Source organism: Thamnophis elegans, chromosome 7, assembly GCF_009769535.1.
Source record: "Thamnophis elegans isolate rThaEle1 chromosome 7, rThaEle1.pri, whole genome shotgun sequence".
In the NCBI taxonomy this organism is placed as follows: domain Eukaryota; kingdom Metazoa; phylum Chordata; class Lepidosauria; order Squamata; family Colubridae; genus Thamnophis; species Thamnophis elegans.
Genome location: NC_045547.1, coordinates 54810436 through 54836988, shown reverse-complemented (window position 1 = coordinate 54836988; position 26553 = coordinate 54810436). Strand labels below are relative to the sequence as shown.

General features: G+C 44.1%; 1 protein-coding gene across 3 annotated transcripts in view; it reads left to right on the top strand.

The window, feature by feature from the left end:
• Window positions 1-26553, top strand: part of CNTN1 (contactin 1) — a 286347-nt gene that overhangs the window by 172161 nt on the left and 87633 nt on the right. For all 3 annotated transcript variants that reach the window (XM_032221821.1, XM_032221822.1, XM_032221823.1), the window contains 4 exons: window positions 11820-11915; window positions 13583-13789; window positions 14768-14864; window positions 22226-22407. In XM_032221821.1, coding sequence (XP_032077712.1) covers window positions 11820-11915; window positions 13583-13789; window positions 14768-14864; window positions 22226-22407 — 582 coding nt within the window. The remainder of the gene's footprint in view (window positions 1-11819; window positions 11916-13582; window positions 13790-14767; window positions 14865-22225; window positions 22408-26553) is intronic.

Genomic DNA, 26553 nt, shown 5'->3' with positions numbered 1-26553 from the left:
TCACTGCTGCTGGTAACCAGCCATGAGGGACACGGGTCCAGTACACAGGTGGAGGCACTCACAGCCCTCATGGCCTTGTCCACATCCCCGGGGGTAACATCCTGAAACTCAACCCAGAGATGTTCCATCTGATCCTCTTGTGCCTCGGCTGGAACTGCAGGGGTGGAGTCCAAGTCCGACCGAAACCGAGCAATTTTGTCCGCTAAGAATTGGGCATAATCCTCAGCTCTGCCCTGCAAGGGTTCCCCCGCCTCCCTTTTATTTAATAGGGAGCGGGTTATCTTAAACAGGGCGGCTGGGCGGGACTCAGCGGACGCAACCAAGGTGGCTATGTGGGATCTTTTCGCTGCCCTAAGCGCTCTGGTGTATTCCTTGGTGCAGGTGGTTACCATTGCTCGGTTCGATTCGGACTTATTGGACCTCCATCGGTGCTCTAGGCATCTCCTCCGGCGCTTCATCTCCCGGAGTTCCTCGGTGAACCAAGGGGGTCTCCGGGATCCGCCGCCTCGGAGGGGCCGTAGTGGCGCAATCCGGTCGAGGGCCTCTGATGCTGCCAAATGCCAGGCAGCAGCCAAAGTCTCTACCGGATTGTGGGCGAAAGAATCAGGAATAACCCCAAGTTCCGTCTGGAACCTTAATGGTTCCATGAGTCGCCTGGGGCGGAACCACCTGGTCGGTTCCTCCTCCCTACAGTGGGGGTTTGGTCTCTGGAAGTCGAGCCTCAGTAGGCAATGGTCTGACCACGACAGGGGTATGATGTCGTTACCCCTCAGACCAAGATCACAAATCCACTGCTCCGAGAGGAATACGAGGTCGAGCATGTGACCCGCCGAATGGGTTGGGCCCCGAATTACTTGGGTCAAGCCCATGGCTGTCATGGAAGCCATGAACTCCTGCGCCCCATCAGAGTTTTCACCGAGCGAAGGCAAATTGAAGTCCCCCAGGACCATCAACCTAGGGAACTCAATTGCCAGCTCGGCTACCGACTCGAGGAGCGAGGAGAGGGCTGCTGCAACGCTGTTGGGAGGCAGGTACGTTAACAGCAAACCCACTTGACCCTTGAGGTCCAACTTTATCAGCAGAGACTCACACCCGACAAGCTCCGGAGCAGGGACCCTACGAGGAACTAACGACTCCCGGATGACAGCGGCCACACCCCCACCCCTTCCCTGGGCTCTCGGCTGGTGCAGCACCTGAAATCCTTCTGGGCACAGTTCTACAAGGGGGACTCCTCCCTCTGGGCCCAGCCAGGTTTCAGTAATACATGCCAGGTCTGCCCTCTCGTCTAAAATTAAGTCCCGGACGAGAGGAGCTTTATGTACCACAGACCTGGCATTTAGCGACAGCAGCCTGAGTCCAGGGTCCTGATTACTTGCGCCATCTGGTCTCCGAGTGGGACTCACAGGGCCGGAAGGAGGGATCTCTGTAATGTAGCGAACCCTCCTTCCCCGGTAATGGCCTGCCCTGAAGTCCCCGCCGTATCTGCCCCTCCCTGTTACGACCGTAATACCCCGACCCTCTCCCGTGTCTCTAGTTCCCTCAACCACCCCCATGGCCCCCGCTTCTCCCGGCAGGTCCTCCGAATCAGACATACTCATTCATTCACCCAAGCAGTCCCCACAGAAAGTTAAAACACATAAAAATACAATGATAATGAATAATAAAAGTGGGATCATTCACTCAAGCACATACAATCCCATGCACTCATCATACCAGATAAAAATTGCGCGGTTAAACGGTTGTGCGAATTGGTGAAGGCAGGATCTTAGGATTGGCCTTCTCGTTAATAAGGTCTAATGGGAGTCCGATAGAACGCTGTAAATGGTCCAGAAAAAGTATATGTCCAAAAAGAAATACTAACAATGTCCACTGGAGGGAGTCTAAGTTCTTGGCACACTGCCTCTCTGATGTAATAGTGCTGGATGATGGTAAAGGTTTCAGATTAGTACCCGTGATGGCCACTAGAGGGAGTTCAGTTTCCCAGCTAACACAGCACTCCTGAGGCAGTGATAATTGTAGTGGTGGCAGCTGATGGTAATGGCTGCCACAGGGAGTCCGTAAATTAGTTCTTCCAGTTTTACTCCTAAGCCAAGCCGATAGATGGTCAGACCTTTTAAGGTCCTGCAGAAACAGCGATGAAATCGTGGCAAAACGCCCTTTTAAAATGCAGGGGGGGATAGGAGCGAAGCTGTAACGGAGACAGGAAATCAATTCCTCTGCCTCCCGGTCCCAGTCCCAGTCCAGTGGAGACATCTCTCCTGGGCCTCCCACCTCCTCTTCGGGGCATAAGCCAGCCCCACGATGTTGGTCAGTCAGTGAGGGGGTTCGGCACTCCTCCAAACGGCAGGGCCAAAGCCTCCGCCTCTCGCACAGAGCCGTCGCCGCCGCTTCCCAGCTGTTTAGAAAGTCCGATGCAAAAAGCCACGCCAGGGAGGATCTCGTCGTTCCGGAGCTGTTCCTGGAGCCGCTTAAGGGCGGTCCCCTCCCTAAACGACCACCTCCCTGGGAAGGCTGAAGGCTGGTGCCCAAAAGGAACCCCTCCGTTACCATGTTAGGGGTCCTGGGCGCCACGGTTAATATCTTCTTGGTCGCAAGCATTCGGAGCGGTGGAATTCGGCAGCCATTCTATTTCCCACGCATGCGCACTTCCCCACAGCACAATAGCCCATTCCCCACCCCTTGGCATCACAGTTACAGTCCAATCATAATTCTCCCAAGTGTCAGGTGTGAGATAACTTCAAAAGGCATCATGAAGATGGAATGTCGGTGCCGTTGGCCTTGGCGGGAAACCTCCTCTGCATGCGCAGTAAGACAGGCAGCAGAAACTCCAGAATCTTCCTCCAGCACAATTAGTATTCCCCTCCCAAATCCCATGCCCCCCCTCCCCGTTTCAATGGCAGCCGAAGCAGCAGCAAAGCAGAGGCTGACAGATAGTAGATTTGAAGAAGTTGAACCAATATGTGGCCTACAAAATGTTCAAAATGCAGTCCCTCAAATCCATCTTGGGCTGCATTCGTCAAGGGGTCTTCCTAACATCAATAGACTTGAAGGAGGCATACCTTCACGTCCCCATCAGACCCGAGCACAGGCGCTACCTAAGATTCTTCTATGCCGGGTCCCACTTTCAGTACAGGGCTCTCCCTTTCAGCCTGTCATCAGCCCCAAGGACGTTTATGAAGATCCTGTCTGTGGTCGCCGCTCACCTAAGATTGCGACCGATCTGCCTACAGTGTTACCCAGGTGACATTTTTATTCAGTCGTTGTTGCCGGCACAAGCAATGCGAGATCTATGCACCACCATGCAGACATTGCAGAACTACGGCTTTACCATGAACGTCGAAAAGAGCCACTTGGCTCCAGTCAACAGGATTCTACACCTGGGGACCATGATAGACACTTCACCTTGCCAAGTCTTCCTATCACCAGACCACGTCGAAAGTCTCTGAGAACTGGTCCAAAAGGTCCGCCTCTCCCCCAGCACTCGCATTGTCACCCTGTCACAATTTCTGGGGAAGATGATCTCGTGTCTCTTGATTGTTCCTTGGGTGAGACTCCATATGAGAGATCTGCAATGGTTTCTCCTGCCAATGCAGAGAGCGAAGACCCGATCAAGGTACATCTACCCACCAAAGTCATTCGGTCTCTCCAGTGGTGGCTTTCACCAGCCCTTCTGAAAGGGACTTACCTCAAGGAACTGCCCAGGCTGACCATCACAATTGACGCCAGCCTCTTTGGTTGGGGAGCTCACTTGTGCACCCTAGTGGCTCAAGGACAATGGCCAGCTCGCAACCTTTCTCACAACATCAATTGGTTGGAGCTGAGGGCAGTCAGGCTAGTGCTTCGGAAGTTCCAGCACAACACCCAGCATCACCATGTGCTTGTCCTCACCAACAATGTGGCAATGAAGGCTCACATAAATCGCCAAGGGGGTACCAGGTCCCAGTGCCTCATGACAGAGGCAGAGGCGATTGGCCGGTGGGCGGAATGTCACCTACAATCCATTCGGGCAGAGTGGCACCTCCATCCACACCTTTTTCACCAATTATCTCAGAGGTTCGGTCATCCCCTGGTCAACCTGTTTGCCACTCCAGAGAATGGTCAGCTCCCCCCAATTTTTCACCAGGTTCCACTGTCCCTGGGTGGAAGGGGTCGACACCCTCCGATGCTCCTGGCCCCCGGGGCTACTTTACGCCTTCCCACCACTGGCGCTCATTCCCAGACTGAGCAGGAAGATTCTGAAGGAGCAAGCAGAGGTTCTTGTGGTGGCTCCATACTGGCCCCGGCGGACTTGGTTTGCTGATCTGACTTGCCTATCCATCGCACATCCCTGGAGGATTCCTCAGGAGTTGATCTCTCTCAGCAAGGGAGTGGTTATGCATCCGGAGCCCCAGTCGCTCCAGCTAACTGTATGGCACTTGAGAGGGACCTCCTGAGGAGAGCCAATTATTCTACCAAGGTGATCAACACCATCCAAGCTTCCAGACGAGCCTCCACCACACAGATCTATGATGCCACCTGGACCACCTTTGCTAGTTGGTGCACGAAACATCATCTTCAACCAACATCTGCTTCCCTTCCTCCTTGGCCTGGGTCAAGGAGATCTGCAAAGCGGCGACTTCGGTGTCCACATCATTATTTGTCAGACACTACAAATTGGACAAATTTGCATCCACAGGTGAGTGTTGCAGGCCATTGTTTCTGAGACGCCTTAGGGTTGGGTTGTTCCTCTTTGTTGTTCCTGCCCTTGGACATTTTTTTGCTTGGGTATGTGCCTTGCTTGGACTGTCCAAGCAGCGCACAGGAAAATCACCATTGGCTTACCTGAAGGGTCTTTTTCTGTGCACTGCGAGAGAGTCCAATCCCACCCGAGATTATCTCACTTCCATCGGATTTGTTCTTATTTTTCATCTGTGGATGTTGTTGGGAAGGATGTAACATTGACATTGACTTACCTTTCGGGACCATGCTTCATTTAAAAACTGAAGATACCGGGAGACCAGGAGGCATGGTCAGAAATTTCAATCCAGTCCATTGGGCAGAAGGACAGAATTTAACCCTTGCTTGGACTCTCCCACAGTGCACAGAAAAGTACACTTCAGGTAAGCCAATGGTCATTCTCCACCAGTTGGTTTTGCTCCCTGCAATTGTTACATTTACAGAGGGACAGTTAGCAGAGGGACTTGCACTTTTATCTGCCTTCTTTGTTTAGAATCAGAATATAGCTGGAAGCAAATTCGGAGGTCTCAAGCAGGAGATCCTATACCATTTCAGACAAGTGACTATCCAGTCTCTTCTTAAACACCAACCACCCCCCCCCCCAGTGACGAAACATCCACCACTTCTGAAGGCAAACTATTCCACTGGTTAATTGTCCTCACTGTTAGGAAGTTTCTCCTTAATTCCAGGTTGCTTCTCTCCATGAATAGTTTCCATCCCTTGTTTCTTGTCCTGCTGTCTGGTGTTTTGGAAAAAATATTGACCCCCTCCTCTTTGTGGCAGCCTCTCAAATACTGGAATGCTGCTATCATGTCCCCCCTAACCCTTCTTTTCTCTAAACTAGACATACCCAATTCTGCAACCATTCTTGATACTATATGTTTTAGTTTCGAGGCCTTAGTTGCTGCTCTTGTACTTTTTCTAAAGTCTCAACATCTTTTTGTAATGTGGTGACCAAAACTGGATGCAGTATTCTAAGTGAGGTCTTACTAAGGCTTTATAAAGTACTAATATTTCATGTGATTTTGATCCTATATCTCTGTTTATACAACCAAGGATTGTATTAACTATTTTAGCTGCTATCATACACTGCCAACTAATATTTAAGTGATCATCCACTAAGACTCCAAGAGTTACTGGTATGGAGCCAGGTTGCACCTAATCTAAGGTGACCAGATTTTCAGATTGGTAAAGAGGGACACCATTGACCCGGGGGGGGGGGGGGGCTTGATTAAAAAATTTATATTTTGTCAAACATGACCCCAGGACACTGAAACCATCATAAATACGAATCTGTTGCCAAACTTCAAAATTTTGATCACGTGACCATGAGGATGCTGCAACAGTCGCTAAGTGTGAAAATGGTCGCTAAGTGTGAAAATGGTAATCAGACACTTTTTTCAATGCCATTGTAACTTTGGTCACTAAATGAACTGTTTGAAAGTTAAGGCTAGCTTGCATTATAATGCCTTATGCTAGCTTACATTTTCAAGAGAGAGAAGCTAAACTCCTTGTTAGAATTGAAATAGAAATGAATAGAGTAGAGTAGAGTAAAATAGAATAGAATAGTTTATTAGCCAAGTGTGATTGGACACACAAGGAATTTGTCTTTGGTGAATATGCTCTCAGTGTACATAAAGAAAAATAAAATAGTAAGATAGTGGGATCCTTGCTGCACCTAGCCTTCACTAATCCTCTCACTTTCATAAAAATCAGTAAAAATCACTCATGCTTTTTTATTTCTATTTATTATTTTGCTATGGCCACATATGAATATATATGCACATTCCAAACAGATTTTCTTACTAAACAGCCACCATTCTCATCCATAGGCCACTAAATGCCTCACCAACCTTTTCTGTATTCTTTCATTTCCTTCCATCCATTTTATTTATTTAATACAGAGTAGATTAGGCTGTCAGCCTTAGTCATTCTTCTAACATGACAACAATTCTTACCAACAAGGACGGTATTGGCACATTTTAGCTAATGCAACCTAAACATAACCAAAGCCTATTTCACTTCAAGTATGCTAACTTTATTCTATGCCTTCCCACGCATTACATGGCTTGAACGTTCGCGGATCGCCACCAAATTGCACAGGTGGTTGTTCTACCAGATGGACATCCTTACTTTTTCTCGAAAACGGGAGAGAGGCTGCCTTTCCTAGTCTAGCCCCGTAACAACAACCCTACGAGGTAGGCTGGGTTTTAAAAAAAAGCGTGTGTCTGGGAATTCTGCAACTGCATCACCTCTTCGCTGCTCTCGCTTCCCAGGGAGCTCCCTTTCCTCTCACCAAGCAGCTCGTTCTCGGAACAAAACGGAGAGGCTCAGAGGCGGATACGCCTGGCAGTCGGTGGGGACGGTGCTGAGAGGGGCGTGCGCTGGGAAAGGGAGCTTGCACAGTCCGCCTCTGAGCCTCTCCGCGCAGTCACCCCCTTCCCCGTCACGCCCCCCACCCCAAAAACAAACCACCAGCGCTCCTCCTGCTCCCCCACTCCCCAGGCCTGCAACGCCTTTTCTTCCCGTTCGGCTCCGATCCTCCCCTCCATCATTCCCCCTCCTCCCAGAGCACCACCAGAAACATGCCAACCTCAATACGGATGCAAAGGCGTCACATCGCCGCTACCCATGTTCACAAGGCGCCGGGCATTGCAGGGCGCAGAGGAAGCCAGCAGACAGATGGGAGACTTGGGGAGGGGGGAAGGAAGAGATCCCGTCCAGGGTAAAAAGAGGGAAAAGCGGAGAGCCTACCCTGGATGGGATCTCTTCCTCCCTCTCCCCCCCGGTCTCCCGTCTGTCTGCTGGATTCCTCTGAGCCCTGCGATGCCCGTCTGGGTTGGCTTCCTTGGACACTCAGCTGCCACCCCCATCCCCACCTTCCCTCCGACCAACTGTCAGTTTATTCTTCCTGCACGTGAAAGCGCTTTAGTCAGTGGAGTGTGTGCTGGGAGGAATCTCTCTTCTCCTCCCTGCACGGACCCACGGTGCCTGCATCAGAGCTCGGGCGGGATTCAGGTGAAGGAAAGGACTTTTCTTTTGCCGGCATCAGAGCTCGGGCGAGCAAAAGCAAGTATTTTAATCAGTGGGCTACGCGCAGGGACGAATATATCACCTCCTCCCTGCACGCATCCACTGAATAAAGTGCTTCCTCTGGCCCGCCTGATCTCTGCTGCGGGCGAAAGGGAGCTGGGAGGACAGGAGATTCCTCCCTGCACGTGAAAGCGCTTTAGTCAGTGGAGTTCGTGCTGGGAGGAATCTCTCTTCTCCTCCCTGCATGGACCCCACGGACCCCAATTCCACTTATGGCCTCAGGTCTATTTACTAGTTAGAGGGTCTGGAATTGATCGTTGCCAGTTGGGGGGCGCAGAGGAACCCAGCAGACAGATGGGAGACCGGGGGAGGGGGGAAGGAAGAGATCCCATCCAGGGTAAAAAGAGGGAAAAGCGGAGAGCCTACCCTGGACGGGATCTCTTCCTCCCCCACCCCCCGGTTTCCCGTCTGTCTGCTGGGTTCCTCTGCGCCCTGCGATGCCCGTCTGGGTTGGCTTCCTTGGACACTCAGCCTCCACCCCCACCTTCCCTCCGACCAACTGTCAGTTTATTCTTTGCTACAAACAAAACACGAGGAAGCCGGCATCGAGTTTTCGGTGACTCCGAAGTGCGCTAACTGAAATGCGGTCTTCCTTCAGTCTCTGCTTGGAGCCTCTGGGATGATCGTTGGTGGGTGGGGGAAGCGAGGGCGCAGCTGAGCCGGGGAGGCAGAGATGAGAAGTGAGGGCTAAATGCAAAGCGCGCCGAAGAGAGCAAGCCTACCTGCCAGCGGACCCTTGCTGCGAACCTCCCTTATCTACCGCAAGGAGAACCGATACACGTGGCCACCTCTTTTCCCTTCCGCGGCCACTTCCAGCCTGCCTTCTCACATGCTGGTCAAGCGCTTCCCGCCCATCCTTCGCTTTGGGGATCCTTCAGTTGCTCTCTTCGGCGCGCTTTGCATTTTAGCCCTCACTTCTCATCTCTGCCTCCCCGGCTCAGCTGTGCCCTCACTTCCCCCACCCGCCAACGATCATCCCAGAGGCTGAAAGCAGAGACTGAAGGAAGACCGCATTTCAGTTAGCGCACCTCGGAGTCACCGATGCCGGCTTCCCCGCTGCGACTGGCGGGAACGGCAATGAAAGCTCGGGCTTCACTCCTCCGTCTGGGGCTGCAGCTAACAGGGACGGCCAAGCGCTTTCCTCAAAAACCCCGCCTTCCACACACACCTGGCTTCCAAAATCCGGGGAGTTGCGGGGAGGGACGATCTTCTTCCCCTCTCTCAGGTTGCCCGGTTCCCCCCCCCCAGTTCCTCTCATGAGTAGCTCGCAAGGGAAGGCCTTCCCTTCCCTTGCTAAAGGCCGCCGCCGCCCACCCGAAGCGGCGAAGCCTCCCGATTCCCACCGGCACCGGAGTTACTCACCAGGGCAGTGCAGCAAAAACAAACAGCGAAGGCGAAATGAAATGGAGACTCGTGAGAGTCACGACTCGCGCGACGTGCTTAAGCGGACTCCAGCCAATCAGTGAGTTGGCTGGGATGGAAAATTTTAAGCACGCCTCGTGCGTGCTTAAAGTTTTCCATCCCAGCCAGCTCACTGATTGGCTGGAGTCCAGGCCAATCAGTGAGCGGCAGGCTGGGCTGGCTTAGATTTTTAGTGTAGATAGAATCAATTGGGGCACGGAACGAGCGAGCTAGCGGCAGCTGATGATGGGCGGGGGAGCCAGGGAGCGCTGAAATAAAGCGGGGGTTTTTGAGAAGCGGGCGGGATACGGGAAAAACGATGAAAAATCGTGCCTGTCCCGCCAAATGTGGTCACCCTAACCTAATCTGTACTTGTATCTTTGGTTTTTCCTGCCCAGGTATAAAACCTAGCTTTTCTCCACATTAAATTTCATGTTGTTGGATTAGACCCATTGTTCAAGTCTGTCAAGATCTTTTTGAATCCTGAAGTGTTGGCTATCCTGTCATCTGCAGATTTGATGAGTTCCCCTTCTATTTTCTCATCTAAGTAATTTATGAAGATGTTGAAGAGTACGGGGCCTAAGACAGAACCTTGTGATAGCTCACTGCTTACTTCCCTCCATGTAGATGCAGTCTCATTAAACACTACTTGCTGAGTTCCATTTGTCAGCCAGTTACAAGTCTATTTGATGGTGATGCTATCTATCCCACTTTTTTCTAGCTTGTCATGAAGTAGGTGGTGGTCTACTTTGTCAAATGCCTTGCAAAAGTCTAAATATGCAGTACTATGTCCACAGCATTTCCTTGGTCTACTAATTTAGTCACTTTGTCAAAGAATGAAATAAGATTGGCTTGGCATGATCTGTTTTTAACAAACCTGTGCTGGCTTCTAGTTACTACTTTATTCATTTCTAGATGTTGTTTGCCCCCCCCCCCAGTATTTTTGTAATGTTTCTATATAGTATTCCTCCTATTGGAGTAACAGGTGTGGAAATTCTTTGTTTATTGCAGCACTATTGAATTATGTAATTCCCAGCATTTGTGGAAAGTGGCTTTTTTTTAACAGTGAAGACACCCAGCTACCGACTATTTCTCTGCATAATTGAGTGAAGGTAGCAATACTGCTGGCCTTGTTACTGAGACAAAGCAAAAAAGAAAGTGTGTGTGTGTGTGTGCAAGCACGTGCATGGGTTTTTTTTTTTAGTGACATACTTTTCTACAGCTTAAGGAGAGGCGGAAAGCATATTATCAGTGCTGGATAAATGAGGCCTTAATTTCCACTTCAGTGCTACCAAGCAGTGAACTAGAATTAGAATTCTTTATTGGCCAAATGCGATTAGACACAAGGAATTTGTCTCCGGTGCATAAGCTCTCAGTATATATACAACAATAGTGATAGATGATTATCATAGTCATTGTAAAAATTCACTCTTCATAAAACATTAGATACAATACTTAGTGATATTATCCAGTTTGCATTTAAAAGAGCTAAATTCAACATCTAAATGAAATTTGGAAAGAACAAGAACAAACAAAATAAAGGAAGCTATTGTTATCCTAATAAAAATAAAAGATAATTATCCTTTTCTACGTGCCTATGGATGCTAGATAAATCAATAACAGAAAAATATCATTGTAAACTTACAATAGAAATTTTTACTCGGTAAAATACTTTTATTATTGCAATGGCATGCCAAGCCCTATCAAACATAAATTAATGAGCTAATGTATAGATATGTTTATTCACACAAATCTCCCTGTTACATGGGTAAAAGAGGTGAACCTAATTTAAATATACTGTTATGACTGTTTTTTCTCTCTAGGCCCATTGCAGTTCCCTGCCTGCAATAGTTCTGTAGTTTTGTAATATTAAGTAGCATAATAGAAATTCATTTATGAAAAATGATTATTTGCTTGTTCAGCAATCACTGAATTGATAGACTTTTTCCTTTTATTTCCTGTTTTGATTACACATTATTACTCATTTTGAAGACATTAACAATGTTCATGCACTGTATTAAAACTTAACAGAAAAGAAATGAATAGAAAATATTTATATTTAAAAGGTTATCATTTTCACTATAGAATAAATCCATCATTTTGTTTCTAGTGAATGATTCCAAAGATAAGTGAAATTCTTAGGGCTACTATTAATATTAAAAACATAATTACTTAAGTTAAATCAGATACTTATAATTAAAATGAATTGAAATATTTCAAATTTAATTCCCTATACATTAATGCACACGGCCCACCTCAGGTTTTTGCAACCTATGTTTTAATCTCATTCTTGGAAGTTGAAGAAAAAGCCAAGAACTATAGTTGCAATCTTTACTTTTGGAACATTTTTTATGTTTGTTTCTTTAGTTCAGTGAATAGAGATAAAAAGATGAGAACTTTCAAAGACTGATGTCTATATCTCTATATCTCTATATCTCTATATCTCTATATCTCTATATCTCTATATCTCTATATCTGTCTGTCTGTCTGTCTGTCTGTCTGTCTGTCTGTCTGTCTGTCTATCTATCTATCTATCTATCTATCTATCTATCTATCTATCTATCTATCTATCTATCTATCTATCTATCTATCTATCTTATCTTGCATAGATTTATATCCTTTTCCTCCGGAAGAGAGACATGCAGTAAAAGTACGAGAAGGTGTAGGTGCTGTTCTTCTCTGTGATCCTCCACCTCATTATCCAGGTAATTAAATTTATATATTTCAGTTTTAACTGCAACAATGACGTAAGAATTAATACAATTAGAATAGCATTAATGTTGACTGTGACTAAGTTACCTAAGCCTCTTAAGCCTTATAAAAAAAAGGAATTGTTCCTGCTTGACATGGGAAAATAAAATTCCTTATAGTATGGTTGTCTTCCTTCAGATTATAAAGTAATTAAATCTGTTTACTATTATAAGATTTGATTGTTCAAAGTTGAAAACAGCTGAAAACTTTCAGAGAAATACTGTATGTATTTTACAAACGGAAACCAGTTTTTTCAAGTATATATTTAATGTATTCTGTACATGTAATCCTCGGGGTACGAGCATTCCCTTGGCAAATGTTCAAAATTATGTGATTAGCACCCCCTAGCGTTTATGAACAAGTCCTGAAATTATGAATATTGCCCCACCACTGCAGTTTTTCACCCTTACGAATGACCACAGAGGCTCTGCAACATTTCCCCCCCTCCTGGCCGGTCTTCACAGGCACTTTAATTGTAGAGACTCACTTGAGAAGATCTCCTCTCTGTCACACTTTCGTTGCCTGCTTTGTTCCCTCAGGTTTTCAGGGCATTAGCAGAGAACAGAGGCCTAATGTACTGCAAGATCATGCAAGGTCAGTAACGTGAGATCTTGTGCTACTGATCTTGTGTGATCTCGCACTTTAGGCCTCTATTCTCTGTGAATTAAGGCCTGGACACTTGCAAATGAATGGAAAGCTTTCTTTCAGGCTTTCCTTCCATTCGCCATTTCCTTGCTGAAGCCTGCAGAGAGATTGTGTTCCTGGAGGCTCTGGCAGCTCTTTGCAAAAAGCTTTTGTTGGCATCACCAGAGCCTGGGAGGAGCAGGTGAGTCCCTCTGAAGCTTTGTTCCTTCAGGCAAAGGCTTTTTGAGTGAATGAAAGGAAGGAGTGATCACGTTCAAGGTACAAAATTCACTCCCACGAATCCTCGGGTTACGAATGGAATGGGCAGGCTCCATTACATTCATAACTTGAGGACTACCCATACTGTTCCCTAGCCTAAGCCTACAGTGTGCATAAATAGAAGTCACGTATCAGTGTTTGTTAAACTTGACCATTTAAGAAAGGTGAACTTCAGTGCCCACTTACAGTCATATACAGCGTGGAGTGATAAGTAAATGAAGAAAAGTTCTTCCAAAGTTCTAACACCTTCCCCCTTTGCAGTCATGTGATCTCATTTTGGGCACTCAGTAACCAGCCTGCATTTTTGCAATGTCCTATGGTCATGTGACTACTTTTTACAACATTGATGCTGATAACTGGCATTTACTTCTGGGTTTTTTTTTTGGGGGGGGGGAAATGGTCCATTGCAAACAATGGCTTCACTTAACAAGACAGTATTTGTATAATGCAATAAAGATAATAAAATTGGGTTGGTTATGTCAGTGGTCTGCTTTATGACCATCACGAGTCATGATCCTAATAAGCAGGCTCCATTACAGTTGTAAATTGAGGACTATTTGTATAGCCAAGAGCACTGACATTACTGGTAATCCCTGATCCAAGACTAACCAGTGCTTATCTTGCTTAGCTTCCAACAAAATTAGCTAGGTGTTACCATATCCTTTAAACAATAGCTTAATCTCTATTAATAAATTTTAAATACATTTTTTATCTCCAGATGATCTAAGTTATCGCTGGTTTCTGAATGATTTCCCAGAATTCATTACCTTGGATAAACGGCGATATGTGTCACAAACAAATGGTAATCTTTACATTGCCAAAGTTGAACCTACTGATAAAGGCAACTATTCATGCTGTGTGACCAGTAATTCAATTACTAAGAGTGTATTCAGCAGTTTCATTTCACTCATCCCTCAAGCAGATCGTAAGTATTCCTCAAAAGTCTTATGTATGTCAGATGTTCTTCTTAAATAATGTCTCCTTTCCTTTTGTATATTTTATCCAGTTCAGTGAAACAGTATATGAAAGAAATGATGTTTGGCTTAGATTCTCTTTTCAGCTTGTTTTTTATTTCTGATTTTTAGATTTTACACCTTATCTCATGAATCCAACTGTTTTGTTTTTGTTATCCAAAACATACTCGCTCATTCAGTCTCTTTCTCTGTGTGTATGTGTGCATGTGAAACACAGAGAGAGACATAGAGAGAGAACACAACAGTTGTAAATAATCATGGAGCCAAGTTTGACTATGGCTTACTTTCAAATTTAACTCACTTGCTTGACTGAATAATGTGTGTCTCAGAAATGTATGATATAAAACTATAAAATATAAAAATATAAGGTTATAAAAATAGAAATATATAAAAGGATATGAAACAGACATTGCTTTTCCCATGTTTGGAAAATCAAATATGAGTATGTTTACATTTTTGACATGTTACAGAATACAGGAAGCAATATAATAGTTAACTTTCTCAATTTTTGGTTAACTGGTAAGAAATAGAATACGTAGATGTTAAGTGAAATATTGGGATTTGATCTATTTTAAAGATTTTCGTATTCTGTTCTGGTTAAATATTTCAATTTATACATTATGTGAATTTATACAAGTTATCAAAAAAGAAGTTAGAATTTCTATAATCTCTTAGCCTCCAGTGTTGTCCAGATTTTTATCGCCCAGGTTTGGTAGTGATATTTTATGACAAGTCAAATCCATTTTTAACTGATAATAGATAAATGTATGTGATCCTTTCTTCCTGCTTCCTACAACTGTTTCATTTTAGAAATGCATCTCTGTTCATACACTCTCTTAAGTTTTTTTAAGGAAATAAACTTTTCAAATATTATATTTACTAAGCATTCATTTTATAACAAACTATTTTATTGTTTTTTTTCTTATTAGGATCAAAAGGCTACGTACCAGATATCAGAGTGAAGTTCAAAGATACATTTGCACTTTTAGGACAAAATATGACACTTGAATGCTTTGCGCTTGGAAAGTAAGTATGCTTGAATTTAGTGATATACATGGCAAAATGAGATCTATTTTGGCAAAGGATGGGTAGCTTTATTCTGCTATCAGAAGCAATCCCAAAACATGAATTTGAAACAGTTGTCAGTGTCTCCTATCACTCATTCTTTGCAATCCTATCACTCATTCTTTGCACTATATACAGATGCACAAAGTCTGGGGAACAAACAGAGTGAACTATTTATTTTTATTTTATTAATTTATTTATTTTGTCAAACATGTACAAGATAACAGATATAAGTATAAGCATGGACATGAACAAAGGAAATGAGTACAAATAAATGGGATCAGTAGGAGAGGGACAGTAGGCATGCTGGTGCACTTATACATGCCCCCTTTACGGACCACTTAGGAATGGGGTGAGGTCCACAATAGACACTTTAAGGTTAAAGCTATGGGGGTTTGAGGATGTAACAATGAAGTCAGGTAGAGCATTCCAGGCTTTGACCAACCTGTTGCTGAAGTTGTATTTTCTGCAATCGAGTTTGGAGCGATTTACCTTGAGTTTGTATTAGGACATTGTAGAAGACAATTTTGTGTACTATGCTTAGGTCAGACCATAGGTGGCATCGTTCCAGGTTGTCCAAGCCCAATATTTCAAGTCTGGTGGCATAAGGGATTCTTTTGAGAGCAGAGGAGGGGAGTACTCTTTTCGTGAAATACTTCTGGACCCACTCAATTGTATTACTGTTCGATAAACAGTGGGGATTTCAGGAAGATGTGCTGTATTTGAAAATTGGTCTAGCAAAGGTTTTGTATGCCCTAGTTAGCAGTACAATGTTACCGGAGAAGAAGCTTCAAAAAATTAGGTTAACAACTCTTAATGCCTTTTTGACAATGCTGCTACAGTGAGCTCTGGGGCTTAGATCATTTGAGATGAGTATTCCTAGGTCCTTGACAGAGTGAAGGTCATCTACAAGGTCGTATCCGACCAGCTTGTATTTGGTGTTCTGATTTTTGTTGCCAATGTGTAGGAGAGAGCATTTGTTAGATGAGATTTGGAGTTGCCAATTGTGCGACCATTCTGACACATCGTCAAGGTCACTTTGTAGGGTAGCAGCATTGTTGGTGGTGTTAAATAGTTTTACGTCATCAGCAAAGAGGACACAGCTATTTATAGTATGATCGCAAAGGTCATTTATATAAAGCAGAAAGAGTGTGGGTCCTAAAATGCTGCCTTGGGGGACATTGCTATTAACTGATGCCGGGTTTGATAGGATGATCCTTATTTTGACTACTTGTTGTCTGTTTGACAGGAGTGCTGTTATCCACTTGTGCAGAGATCTGGAAATGCTGTAAGAGCTTAGTTTTAACAGTAGTTTGTCGTGTACCACTGAATCAAAGGTTTTGCAGACATCTATGTAAATTGTGTCTATTGCTTTACCCTGGTCTAGTTGCATGATCCAAATGTTTCTGCAGTATAGGAGTTGCAGATTACAGGACGAATTTTTCTTGAAACCAAACAGCTTGTTAGAAAGCAGGTTGTTTGTTTCTAAGTGGAGGGTGATGGATTGGTTTGTAATTGATTCCATGGCTTTACAGGTGATGCAAGATAGTGAGATTGGTCTGTAATTTTCTACTGGGCTAGGCTCTCCCTTTTTGAAGTTAGGTATGACTGTGGCTAATGACCATAGGTCAGGCAAGGAGCTGGTTCTGAAAGATACCTCATAGATTGTGCTTAGAGGTTTGGCTGAGGCAGTGGAAAGCTTTTTCAAGATGTAGGCACATAATCCATCAGGGCAATAGATAGAGATGGCTTTAGGTTGTATAGTGACTTTTTAATGTTATCTTCTGTAAAATCAATATATAGTAGATCATTGCAATTAGTTGTGGTAGGACTAGGAAATGTGGGGCAGAAGCCATTTCTGTTGACAAAGACTGAGCTGAAGAACGTGTTGAAGAGGTTGACCTTAACAGCTTCATCATTACAGTCTTTCCCATTAGGTCCTTTTAGGGGTGGGATAGATTTCAAGTATTTAAGTTTGACATTTACAAAATTATAGAAGGCTCGGGTGGATTTCAAGTGTAACAGCTCTTCTTTCTGTTTGTAATGGCGGCATAAGCTTTTGTAACAATTTTTAAAGTTAGCTACATAGCCAATTTTGTTTTCTCAGAAAAGAGATTTTTTGGAGGGGTGGGTACTGAAGCTTTCTTATTGTTATGGGTAATTTGTTTTTGGTGTTTTCTTTTCTTTTTGCTTTAGGGGTTATTAATGTTATGTTTAGTTTAATGACTCTATTGACTTCAAGCAAAAGTGTTATAATGGTCTTCTGCAGTATTACAGCCAATGAACAGAAGGTGCCAATCAAGATCATAGTTGGCTTTTTAAAGTTGTAATTTGGTGTCCCACCAATATGACCTTCTTTGAGAGGATATAAATTGAGACAAAAATCAATCATGCTGTGGTCAATGTTGGAAAATGGTTCTTTAACTTGTAGACCATAAATTGAGTTTAAACTTTTGCAGAAGATCTAGGCAGTTATTGAGCCTAGTGTTGTTTGCTACCAATTGATCCATCCCCAGAGTTGTAATAGCATTGTATAGGGTTGCATGTATAGGTTCGGTTGTACATTTATTTAGGGTCCAATTAATAAGCAGTAAATTGAGGCCACCAAGAAAGATAAGAGGGTTCAGGCAGGAATGTGTTTAGTTTGTTTATATGAGCAAGGTCATAATCGGGGGCTCTGTAACATAATAAGAAGCAAACTGTGGTATTTAGAGACAGTTCACAGACAATAGTCTCAGGAAGTGTAAACTCCTGTGTAACTTTAATCTTTTTCAGATTTAGGGACTTTTTGTAGAAGATAGCAACACCACCCCCTCTACAGTTTTCACGGTCAGACCAGAAAACATGATAGTCACTTACCGTGGTAATGGAGTTGAAAAGGATACATTTAACCATGTCTCATAGATGAAAATAAGGTTGAAAAGAGCTGCATTGAATAGGAGGAGGAATTCAGGCATTTTGTTTGCATTAAGTAGCTTGCATTTGAGGCCTGTAGTAAGCCTGTTTTTTGGGTGGAAAAAACCAAAGCTACGATAGTCTTTGACAAGGGAGGTAGATGGGGAACCAAAACGGCAGAAGCCCAGCTGCATGGTGACCTGTATGATGCACTCAAAAGACTGGGGATGAGCCATCTCCCCATCATTGGCCCATAGCTGTTGGTGTAGAAATTATAGGGTCACCCTCCTTGTGCATCAAACAATATCAGGAACCTGGCATTCCTGTGGGGTCACTGTCAGAGGAATAATGCCCATCTGAAATGTACCTTGCCCTTAGGAAGACACTTGTGGACGTGAAATTAACACGCAGCATGTCTCCCTCTGCTCACAAGCTCTTCCAACAGAAAGTCACCTTCTCGCTCCCTCCTCCACTTGTTTTTAACCGTGGGGAGGGGAATCTAAGTAGTGGAAGGTGCCCAAGGCCATTCCAGCCACCCCGACTTCCCATTTGGCTTTCAATACAATCCACTATGGGATTTTGTGTTTACTTTCCCCCTGGAAATACCAGTTCCCAATATCTCTTTGAAGATCCAGTCCTCAGGAATAAGTTAATGGACCCTAATCAAGAAGTTCCATTACAGCCCCTGATTGGTATGTTCTTAGCAGAAACCTTACAAGTCTTCACTAATGAAAGGAACCTCCGAGCCCATGCCTTCTCCATGAACATCAGCGTATGTGTAGGAGAAAATGGAGTTTTCTTTCTATGTGAGATAAATGCATATCTATGTTTACCCATCAATTGGACTGGCACATGCACTCTAATACACCTACTCCCTAAAATGGATGGTAAGTGGGGAACAGGCTCTCCCTGTACCCCTCATGGGACATGTCCAGAAAAGAGTGCCACTCCTAATCCCGCTATTAGCGATCCTGGGAATAGGGACAGCAGTTGGAACAGGTGTGAGTGGAATGACCTCCATCACACAGTTCAGGCAGCTGTCGGAAGAATTCCAAGAAAGCCTAAACCAAATTGCTGGCACCCTGGTTGAGATCCAAGACCAAATAGATTCCTTGGCAGCAATGGTTTTACAAAACCGGCATGCCATAGATCTCTTAACTGCTGAAAAGGGTGAGCTATGTGTATTCCTGGGAGAGATTGCTGTTTCTATATGAATAGGTCAGGGGCAGTCCGGGGGGTAGTTAAAGAACTACAGGACCGAGCTTCCTCAATTGGTCAAAGAATGCAAGATGAATGGTTCTCTTGGCTACCAGGTACAGGTTGGATTAAACAAATGTTGTTTCTTCTGTATGTGGGATCACAAGCTTAGCCTTTTTCCTTTGCATAATGCCCCTACTTAAGCAACTTGTTATGAGGTCTGTAAAGGAAATACTGGTTGAAAAGGAGTTAATGCTGATGGAAAACCTTATTAACCACATCCCACATCCCGACGAAGAAGATGAAATTTCAGATACTAGCTCATATGCTTAAATTGCACTCTTAGGATTGGAGAAAGTACTTCCAGAAGATAAGCCCTAAGAATTATTCCATGTGCAGGAGGAGGAGGCTATGTCGCTACGAAATGGTTGGCCGATCTCGATGCTCTGAGATCGCTGCCAATACTTTTTTCGCCGGGTGGTCCAATTGGACCTAAACCGTCCCATAGAGACGGTGAACAGGAAGACTACGTTGTGCTGATCACAGGGACATTGCAAAGTCTCTGATTGATGCAGGAGAAGATCTCTCTTATGGCATTAAAAGCTCAGCCCCTAGACTGATGAAGTAGGGACGGCTTCAAAACGGAAGGAAATGGAAGAGAAAGTGTTTACAGCTGGTGAGGAATTTTTACTCATTTTAAAAGAGCCTGCCTCTAAAAAAAACTTAAAGCTAATTTAAATCTAAGAATAAAAGAAATAAGCGGCAGAATTAAGCTTTGGAAGGTTTGGTCAGTGTGGTATCTTAATTTTTAAACGTTATTTTCATGGCTTGAATTTATGCAAACCGTTTGAAATGAATGGATCAAGTTTTCTTCTTCTAAAATTTTTACTATTACTTTCACAACCTAAGGACTAAACTTCTTCTTATTCATCACTATATGTGTCTTTTACTCTTTCTTCTCTATTTCATTTAAGAATTTAACTTTAAAAAAAACTTGGAATATTAAAAGATACAAAAAGAACTGCAGCAATTGTAACAACAAAGGGAGAGATAACTGCTACTCAAAGACTGGAAATTTGAGTATTGAAAACAAAATACCTTTACTTTCACTACTGATTATTCTGGTCTGGAACTTTAAAGTCTCAGTTTGTTTATAGAAAGTGATAAGAAGCAAAGCACCATTTGTTTATACAAATGTTCCTTTGAAGTATATCCTTAACTAGAGATCTCATGGTGAACCTAGGTGTAACCTTGTAAAAACCTTCCAAGTCAGAGCAGCAGTGTTTTTACAGCTGGAAACAATGGTTTGTTTTCAACAACAGAGAGGACCTGTCAGCTTGCAAGAGATAATATTTGCAATACAGAAATTATCAAATACATTTGAGAAAATGTTTGAAAAATTAGAGCACCTAACAGAAAAATATGATCAAAAGGATGGAGATGCTTATCAAATGGGGAAAATAGAGGGTAGAGTCCCAAGCAATAAAGAGAAAAATGACTACAAAAAAAATCAAATCTGCTGACATCTATGGTGAATGGTTTCTGTCTGGAAATGGAAAAAGTGGAATATGGAAAGGGAAACCAGATGGATGGGAACCCTACCCTAGATGGCTAGTCACAGAAGAAGAAATAAAAGAACTTATGGATTTAAAGGGAGAAATTTTATTAGTAACACCATTGATAAAAACACTGACAATTAAAGACAAGCTGATTAAGGAAAAAGAAGAAGGGCATCAAAATTACATGAGAGAATCAATAAACAAGGAATTGCAAAGAAGAGTCCATACAAACTTGATTAAGGAGATGATTAGAGGACATGAGACTGTTTCACTACTGGAAAGATACAGGCTGATAGATGAAAGTGTTTAATCTAAAATTAGTTGGACTTAGTGAAATTTAGTGACTAGATTTAGTGGTTAAATAAACAATTGAAAATGATAATAATGTATACATATGTATACATTACATAACAAGTAGTAATTGGATATGAATATTGAATGGTACCTATGAAAGGAAGATGAGAAATGGTTTGGTTACATATAAAGATTAATAAAAAAGAACTAAATTATGATAATGGATATAGTCAAACAAAGGAGAGATAATGATAACCATGTATATATAGGTATGGGTTCAACATGGGGAAAATGGATGTAAATTGTAAACAGTAATTTGGAAAGGAAGATTAGAAACCTTTGTTACTAAATGTTATTGATGTTTACAATAGGCCATAAAGAATAGTGTTATTGGGATACTAGAAATAGCAAATGAGATGCCAGTATGTGGTTATATCTTGAGTTTTGGTATGTTTTGTGATGAAGGACATTTAAACAATTATAGTCAAACGAGTAGCATGATACTAATATGTACAAATATATTTGATTTAAAATACTAGAATTAATATGAATCATGGATGATTGTGAAAAAAATGCACAAAAACTTTTTATAGCCAACTGGTACACTTTCTACAGTATGTAAAGAAAGAGGATTTTTTGTGTTGTGTTTGTTTTGAAAAATAAAAATAAAAAAAACTTTTAATTAAAAAAAAGAATTATTCCATGTGTATTGCTTGTTTCTTGGCTTTTTTGCTGTTATGTATTCTGCATGCTTATATTGTTAATCAAAAAGAGGGACCCTGTAATAGGCTAGACTCAATTGTGGTTATTAATAGTGTCTAGAAGGGGGGGGATAAAGTAGAATAAAATATGGATTAAAAATATAAAAACAGACGTGGCAAATGGGACAGTTAGAAGCTTGCTTAAAGGGAAATGTCATCAGCTTTCAACCACAAAATGTTCCAGTATATGTCCTTATGTCAAAAGCCCAAAACCACAAGGTTCAATTAAAGTTCACATAAAGATACGTAGTTAGTACCTATGGCCCAAGACAAAAGGAGAAGTAAGACCCCATCTCCTTATAAGGCTTTTTCCTCAAGGTAACCAATAAGAAATGAGTTAAGTGTTTCCGTGATATGCTACCTTTGAGAATGTATGAGAATGCATGCTTCGATAATGAAGGTTGTTCAGAACTTGCAACGCTAGCCATGGGCTGGCTTTCTGAACCTGGCTGCCAAATAAACTCTTCCTGTATCCTGAGAAGTCTAAGTCTGTCATTTTCTGCAACAGGGTCAAGCTATTTTCCAAAGCATGTGTAGACCAGATAAGGAATAATGGATGGAAACTGAACAAGGAGAGGCTTAACCTGGAAATAAAATGTGTCCTATTTTCTTTTAGCCCTGTTCCTGAGCTTAGATGGAGTAAATATCTTGAACCAATGCCAAGCAGTGCCGATATAAGCATGTCTGGTGCAGTTCTAAAGATCTTCAATATTCAGTTTGAAGATGAAGGAATATATGAATGTGAAGCTGAAAATTACAGAGGAAAGGATAAACATTCAGCAAAAGTGTATGTTCAAGGTAAGTAGAATTTCTTCATGCATTTTCTCACTGAAAAATACATATTTATCCCATATCATTTTAGAAGGTTGGTTTTTCAAAATTTCATAAACTAATGCAACATGTTGCACTGTGGCACAATTCAGAACAAATCAATTAAGTAAAGATAGGTTGAATAATAAACTGAACCAGCAAACATTATTGGGAGGGGGAGGGGGATCTAGGGGGTGGGGCGGGGCGGAGCATCCCAGTCATGATGGGGAGGGGCAGGCACGACGGGGGCTACTGGGCTAGCCATTACCGGGGAAGCAAGGCTCGCTACCTCACAGCGATCCCTCGTTCCGGCCCTGTAAGCTCAACTCAAGGACCAGGTGGCAAGAGAAGCCAGGGCCCTGGTCTCAGGTTGCTGTTGCTAAATGCCAGGTCTGTGATTCATAAAGCTCCCCTCGTCCGGGACTTAATACTTGACGAGGGGGCAGACCTGGCATGTATTACTGAAACCTGGTTGGGCCATGAGGGAGGAGTCCCCCTCTCCAAAATGTGCCGGAAGGGTTTCAGGTGCTCCACCAACCATGACACCCCAGAAGGGGTAGGGGAGTGGCACTTATTATCCGAGGATCATTAGCTCCTCGCAGGAACCCTGCTCCGGAGATTGTGGGGTATGAGTCCCTTCTTTTGAAGTTGGACCTAGGGGTTCAAGTGGGCTTGTTTCTGACGTACCTACCTCCTAGCTGCGCCACAACAGCCCTGCCTGTGCTCCTGAAGTCAGTAGCTGGGTTGGCGGTTGAGTTCCCAGACTGATAGTACTGGGGGATTTCAACCTGCCATCTCTTGGCGAACGCTCGGATGGAGCACAGGAGTTCATGGCTTCCATGACAGCCATGGACTTGACCCAGGTAATTCAGGGTCCGACTCATGGAGCGGGACACACACTCGACCTAGTGTTTCTCTTGGAGCAGTGGAGACATGATCTTGAGTTAAGGGGAGTAGACATCTCGCCCTTGTCATGGTCGGATCACTCCCTGTTGAGGCTTGATTTTTGGAAGATACTCCCCTACCGCAGGGAGGTGGAACCGATTAAGCGGTTCTGCCCCAGGCACCTGATGGACCCGTTGGGATTTCAGAAGGAGCTTGGGGAGATACCTGACTCTCTTGCCCACAATCCGATAGAGTCCTTGGTCGCCGCCTGGAATACAGTGGCAACTGACGCCCTAAATCGGATTGCGCCTTCCGCGGCAGTGGATCCAGGAGGGCACCTTGGTTTACTGAGGAACTCTGGGAGATGAAGCGCCAAAAGAGACGCCTAGAGCGACGTTGGAGGGCTAGTAACTCCGAATCCGACCGAACACTACTAAGAGCCTTTATTAGGACTTATTTAGTGGCGATACGGGTGGCAAAATGTGCACATTTTTCCGCTCTTATTGCGTCCGCAGAATCTTGCCCAGCCGCCCTGTTTAGGATAACCCGTTCCCTCCTGAAAGGGGAGGAAACGGGGGATGCCTTACAGGGACGAGCTGAGGAGTTTGCTCAGTTTCTGTCGGACAAAATCGCTCAGATTCGGACAGACCTGGACTCCATTTGGACAGAACCAGCAGAGATGCCGAGGGAGGCTCTTGTTCAGATTTTCTGGAATGAGTTCCAGCTTGTCACTCCTGATGAAGTGGACAAGGCCATGGGAGCGATGAGTGCCTCCACCTGTTTACTGGATCCGTGCCCTTCCTGGCTGGTTTCGACCAGCAGGGAGGTAACACGAGGCTGGCTCCAGAGAATTACGAACGCCTCCTTGCAGGAGGGATCTTTCCCACAACCTCTGAAGGAGGCAGTGGTGAGACCCCTCCTCAAGAAGCCTTCTCTGGACCCAGCTATTTTTAAAAACTATCACCCAGTCTCCAACCTCCCTTTTTTAGGGAAGGTTGTTGAGAAGGTGGTGGCCCTCCAACTCCAACCCTTTTCAGTCTGGTTTCAGGCCTGGTTACTGCACCGAAACCGCTTTGGTCGCACTGACCGATGATCTCTGGTGGGCCAGGGATAAAGGGCATTCCTCTATCCTTGTGCTCTCAGCGGCCTTCGATACCATCGACCATGGTATCCTTCTGCGGTGGCTGGAAGAGGTGGGAGTGGGAGGCACTTTTTTACGGTGGTTCTCCTCTTACCTCTCCAACAGGTCGCAGTTGGTGTTGGTCGGAGGACAGAGATCGACTCCTAGGCCCCTCAATTATGGGGTGCCGCAGGGGTTGGTCTTGTCCTCCCTCCTATTTAATATCTACATGAAGCCACTGGGTGAGATCATTGGCCGGCACGGGATTAAATACCACCAGTATGCGGATGACACTCAGTTGTATCTGTCTGCCCCGTGCCAACTAAGTGTAGCGGTGGAAGTGATGTGCCAGTGCCTGGAAGCTGTTAGGGTCTGGATGGGAGCGAACAAACTTGCACTCAATCCTGACAAGATCGAATGGCTGTGGATGTTGCCCCCCAAGGACAGTCCAGCTAGTCCATCCTTAAGCCTGGGAGGAGAAAATTTGCCCCTCAGAGAGGGTCCGCAATCTGGGGGTCCTCCTGGATCTGCAGCTGACTTTGGAACATCACCTGTCGGCTGTGACCAGGGGGGCCTTTGCCCATGTTCGCCTGGTGCACCAGTTGTGACCCTATTTGGACCGGGGGGCACTTCAAACAGTCACTCACACCCTCATCACCTCAAGATTGGATTACTGTAATGCGCTCTACTTGGGGCTGCCCCTGAAAAGTGTTCGGAGACTACAATTAGTCCAGAATGCAGCTGCGCGAGCGATATTGGGTGTACCAAGGTACACCCATACTACACCTATCCTCCACGATCTGCACTGGCTTCCCATTGGTCTCCGAGCATGATTCGTGCTGGTTATCACCTTTAAAGCCCTACATGGCCTAGGACCCAGATACCTACGAGACCGTCTCCTGCCGCATACCTCCATAAGACCAATAGGATCGCACAGGATGGGCCTTCTCCGGGTGCCTTCAGCTGGACAATGCCGGCTGGCGATGCCTCGGAGTAGGGCCTTCTCTGTTGCCGCTGGAATGAGCTACCCCCAGAGATCCGGACCCTACCCACTCTCATGGCCTTCCGTAAAACTATTAAAACCTGGTTTTTCCAGCAGGCCTGGGGCTGTTGACCTCTTGATTGAGGTCCAGCCCCCCTTTGATTGGGTGCATGTTGTATTTTCTTCTTAATCTTGTTGTATCTTATTGTTTTAATCCTTTTTAACATTTTTCATTTCTGTAAGCCGCCCGGAGTCCTCCGGGATTGGGCGGCCTATAAATTCAATAAATGAAATGAAAATGAAATTCCAATTTTTAATTAGCAGCATGTAACTTAAGCATTAATTTGGGTTTACTTAAAATTTTCAAGGTTAGAAAATTAATTCTTTTGGTATATAATTCTTTTTTTAAAATATATACTATAGAGATATTGAATACATGAACAGTGTGGCATCTGGGTACCATTAATTTTGAAACCAGATAATAGTGATAATCTTGATAAACTTACTTACATTAATCATACACACATTATAATAACATTATAAATATTACAATTAAAGTTGTTAACATTTTAGTATTTGCTCTTCCATGCATATACTTCTTCATCATTTAATTATTCAATATTTTAATACACAATACTAATAGCCATAATAATGTTGTTTAAATGTACATAATACAATCATCTTTCAACTTCTGATCCTTTCATCTGCATACTACCGTATTTTTTGGAGTATAAGACAAAGAGGATGAAGTTGATAGGCAAGAGGAAGGAGGAAGGAAGGAAGAAAGAAAAAGGGAGGGAGAGAGGAAAGAAGAAAAGATGGAACTAGAAAGGAAAGAAGGGAGGGAGGGAGGAAAGGGGAAGACAGGGAAAGAGCAGAAAGACAGAGAAGGTGAAGGTAGATAGGCAGAAGGAAGGAAGAAGGAAGAAATAGGAAGGAGGGAAGGTGAAAGGATGGAAGGAGGAAGGAACAGAAGCGAAGAGGAAGAGAGAAATGGAAAGAGCAGAAAGACAGAGAAGGTAGATAGGTAAAAGAAATGAAGCTGAAAGAATGGAAGGAGGAAGGAAGAGAAAAGGAGGAAGGGAGTGAGTGAGGAAAGAAAAGAGGATGGAAGGAGAAAGGAAGGAAGAGAGGGAATGAGCAGAAG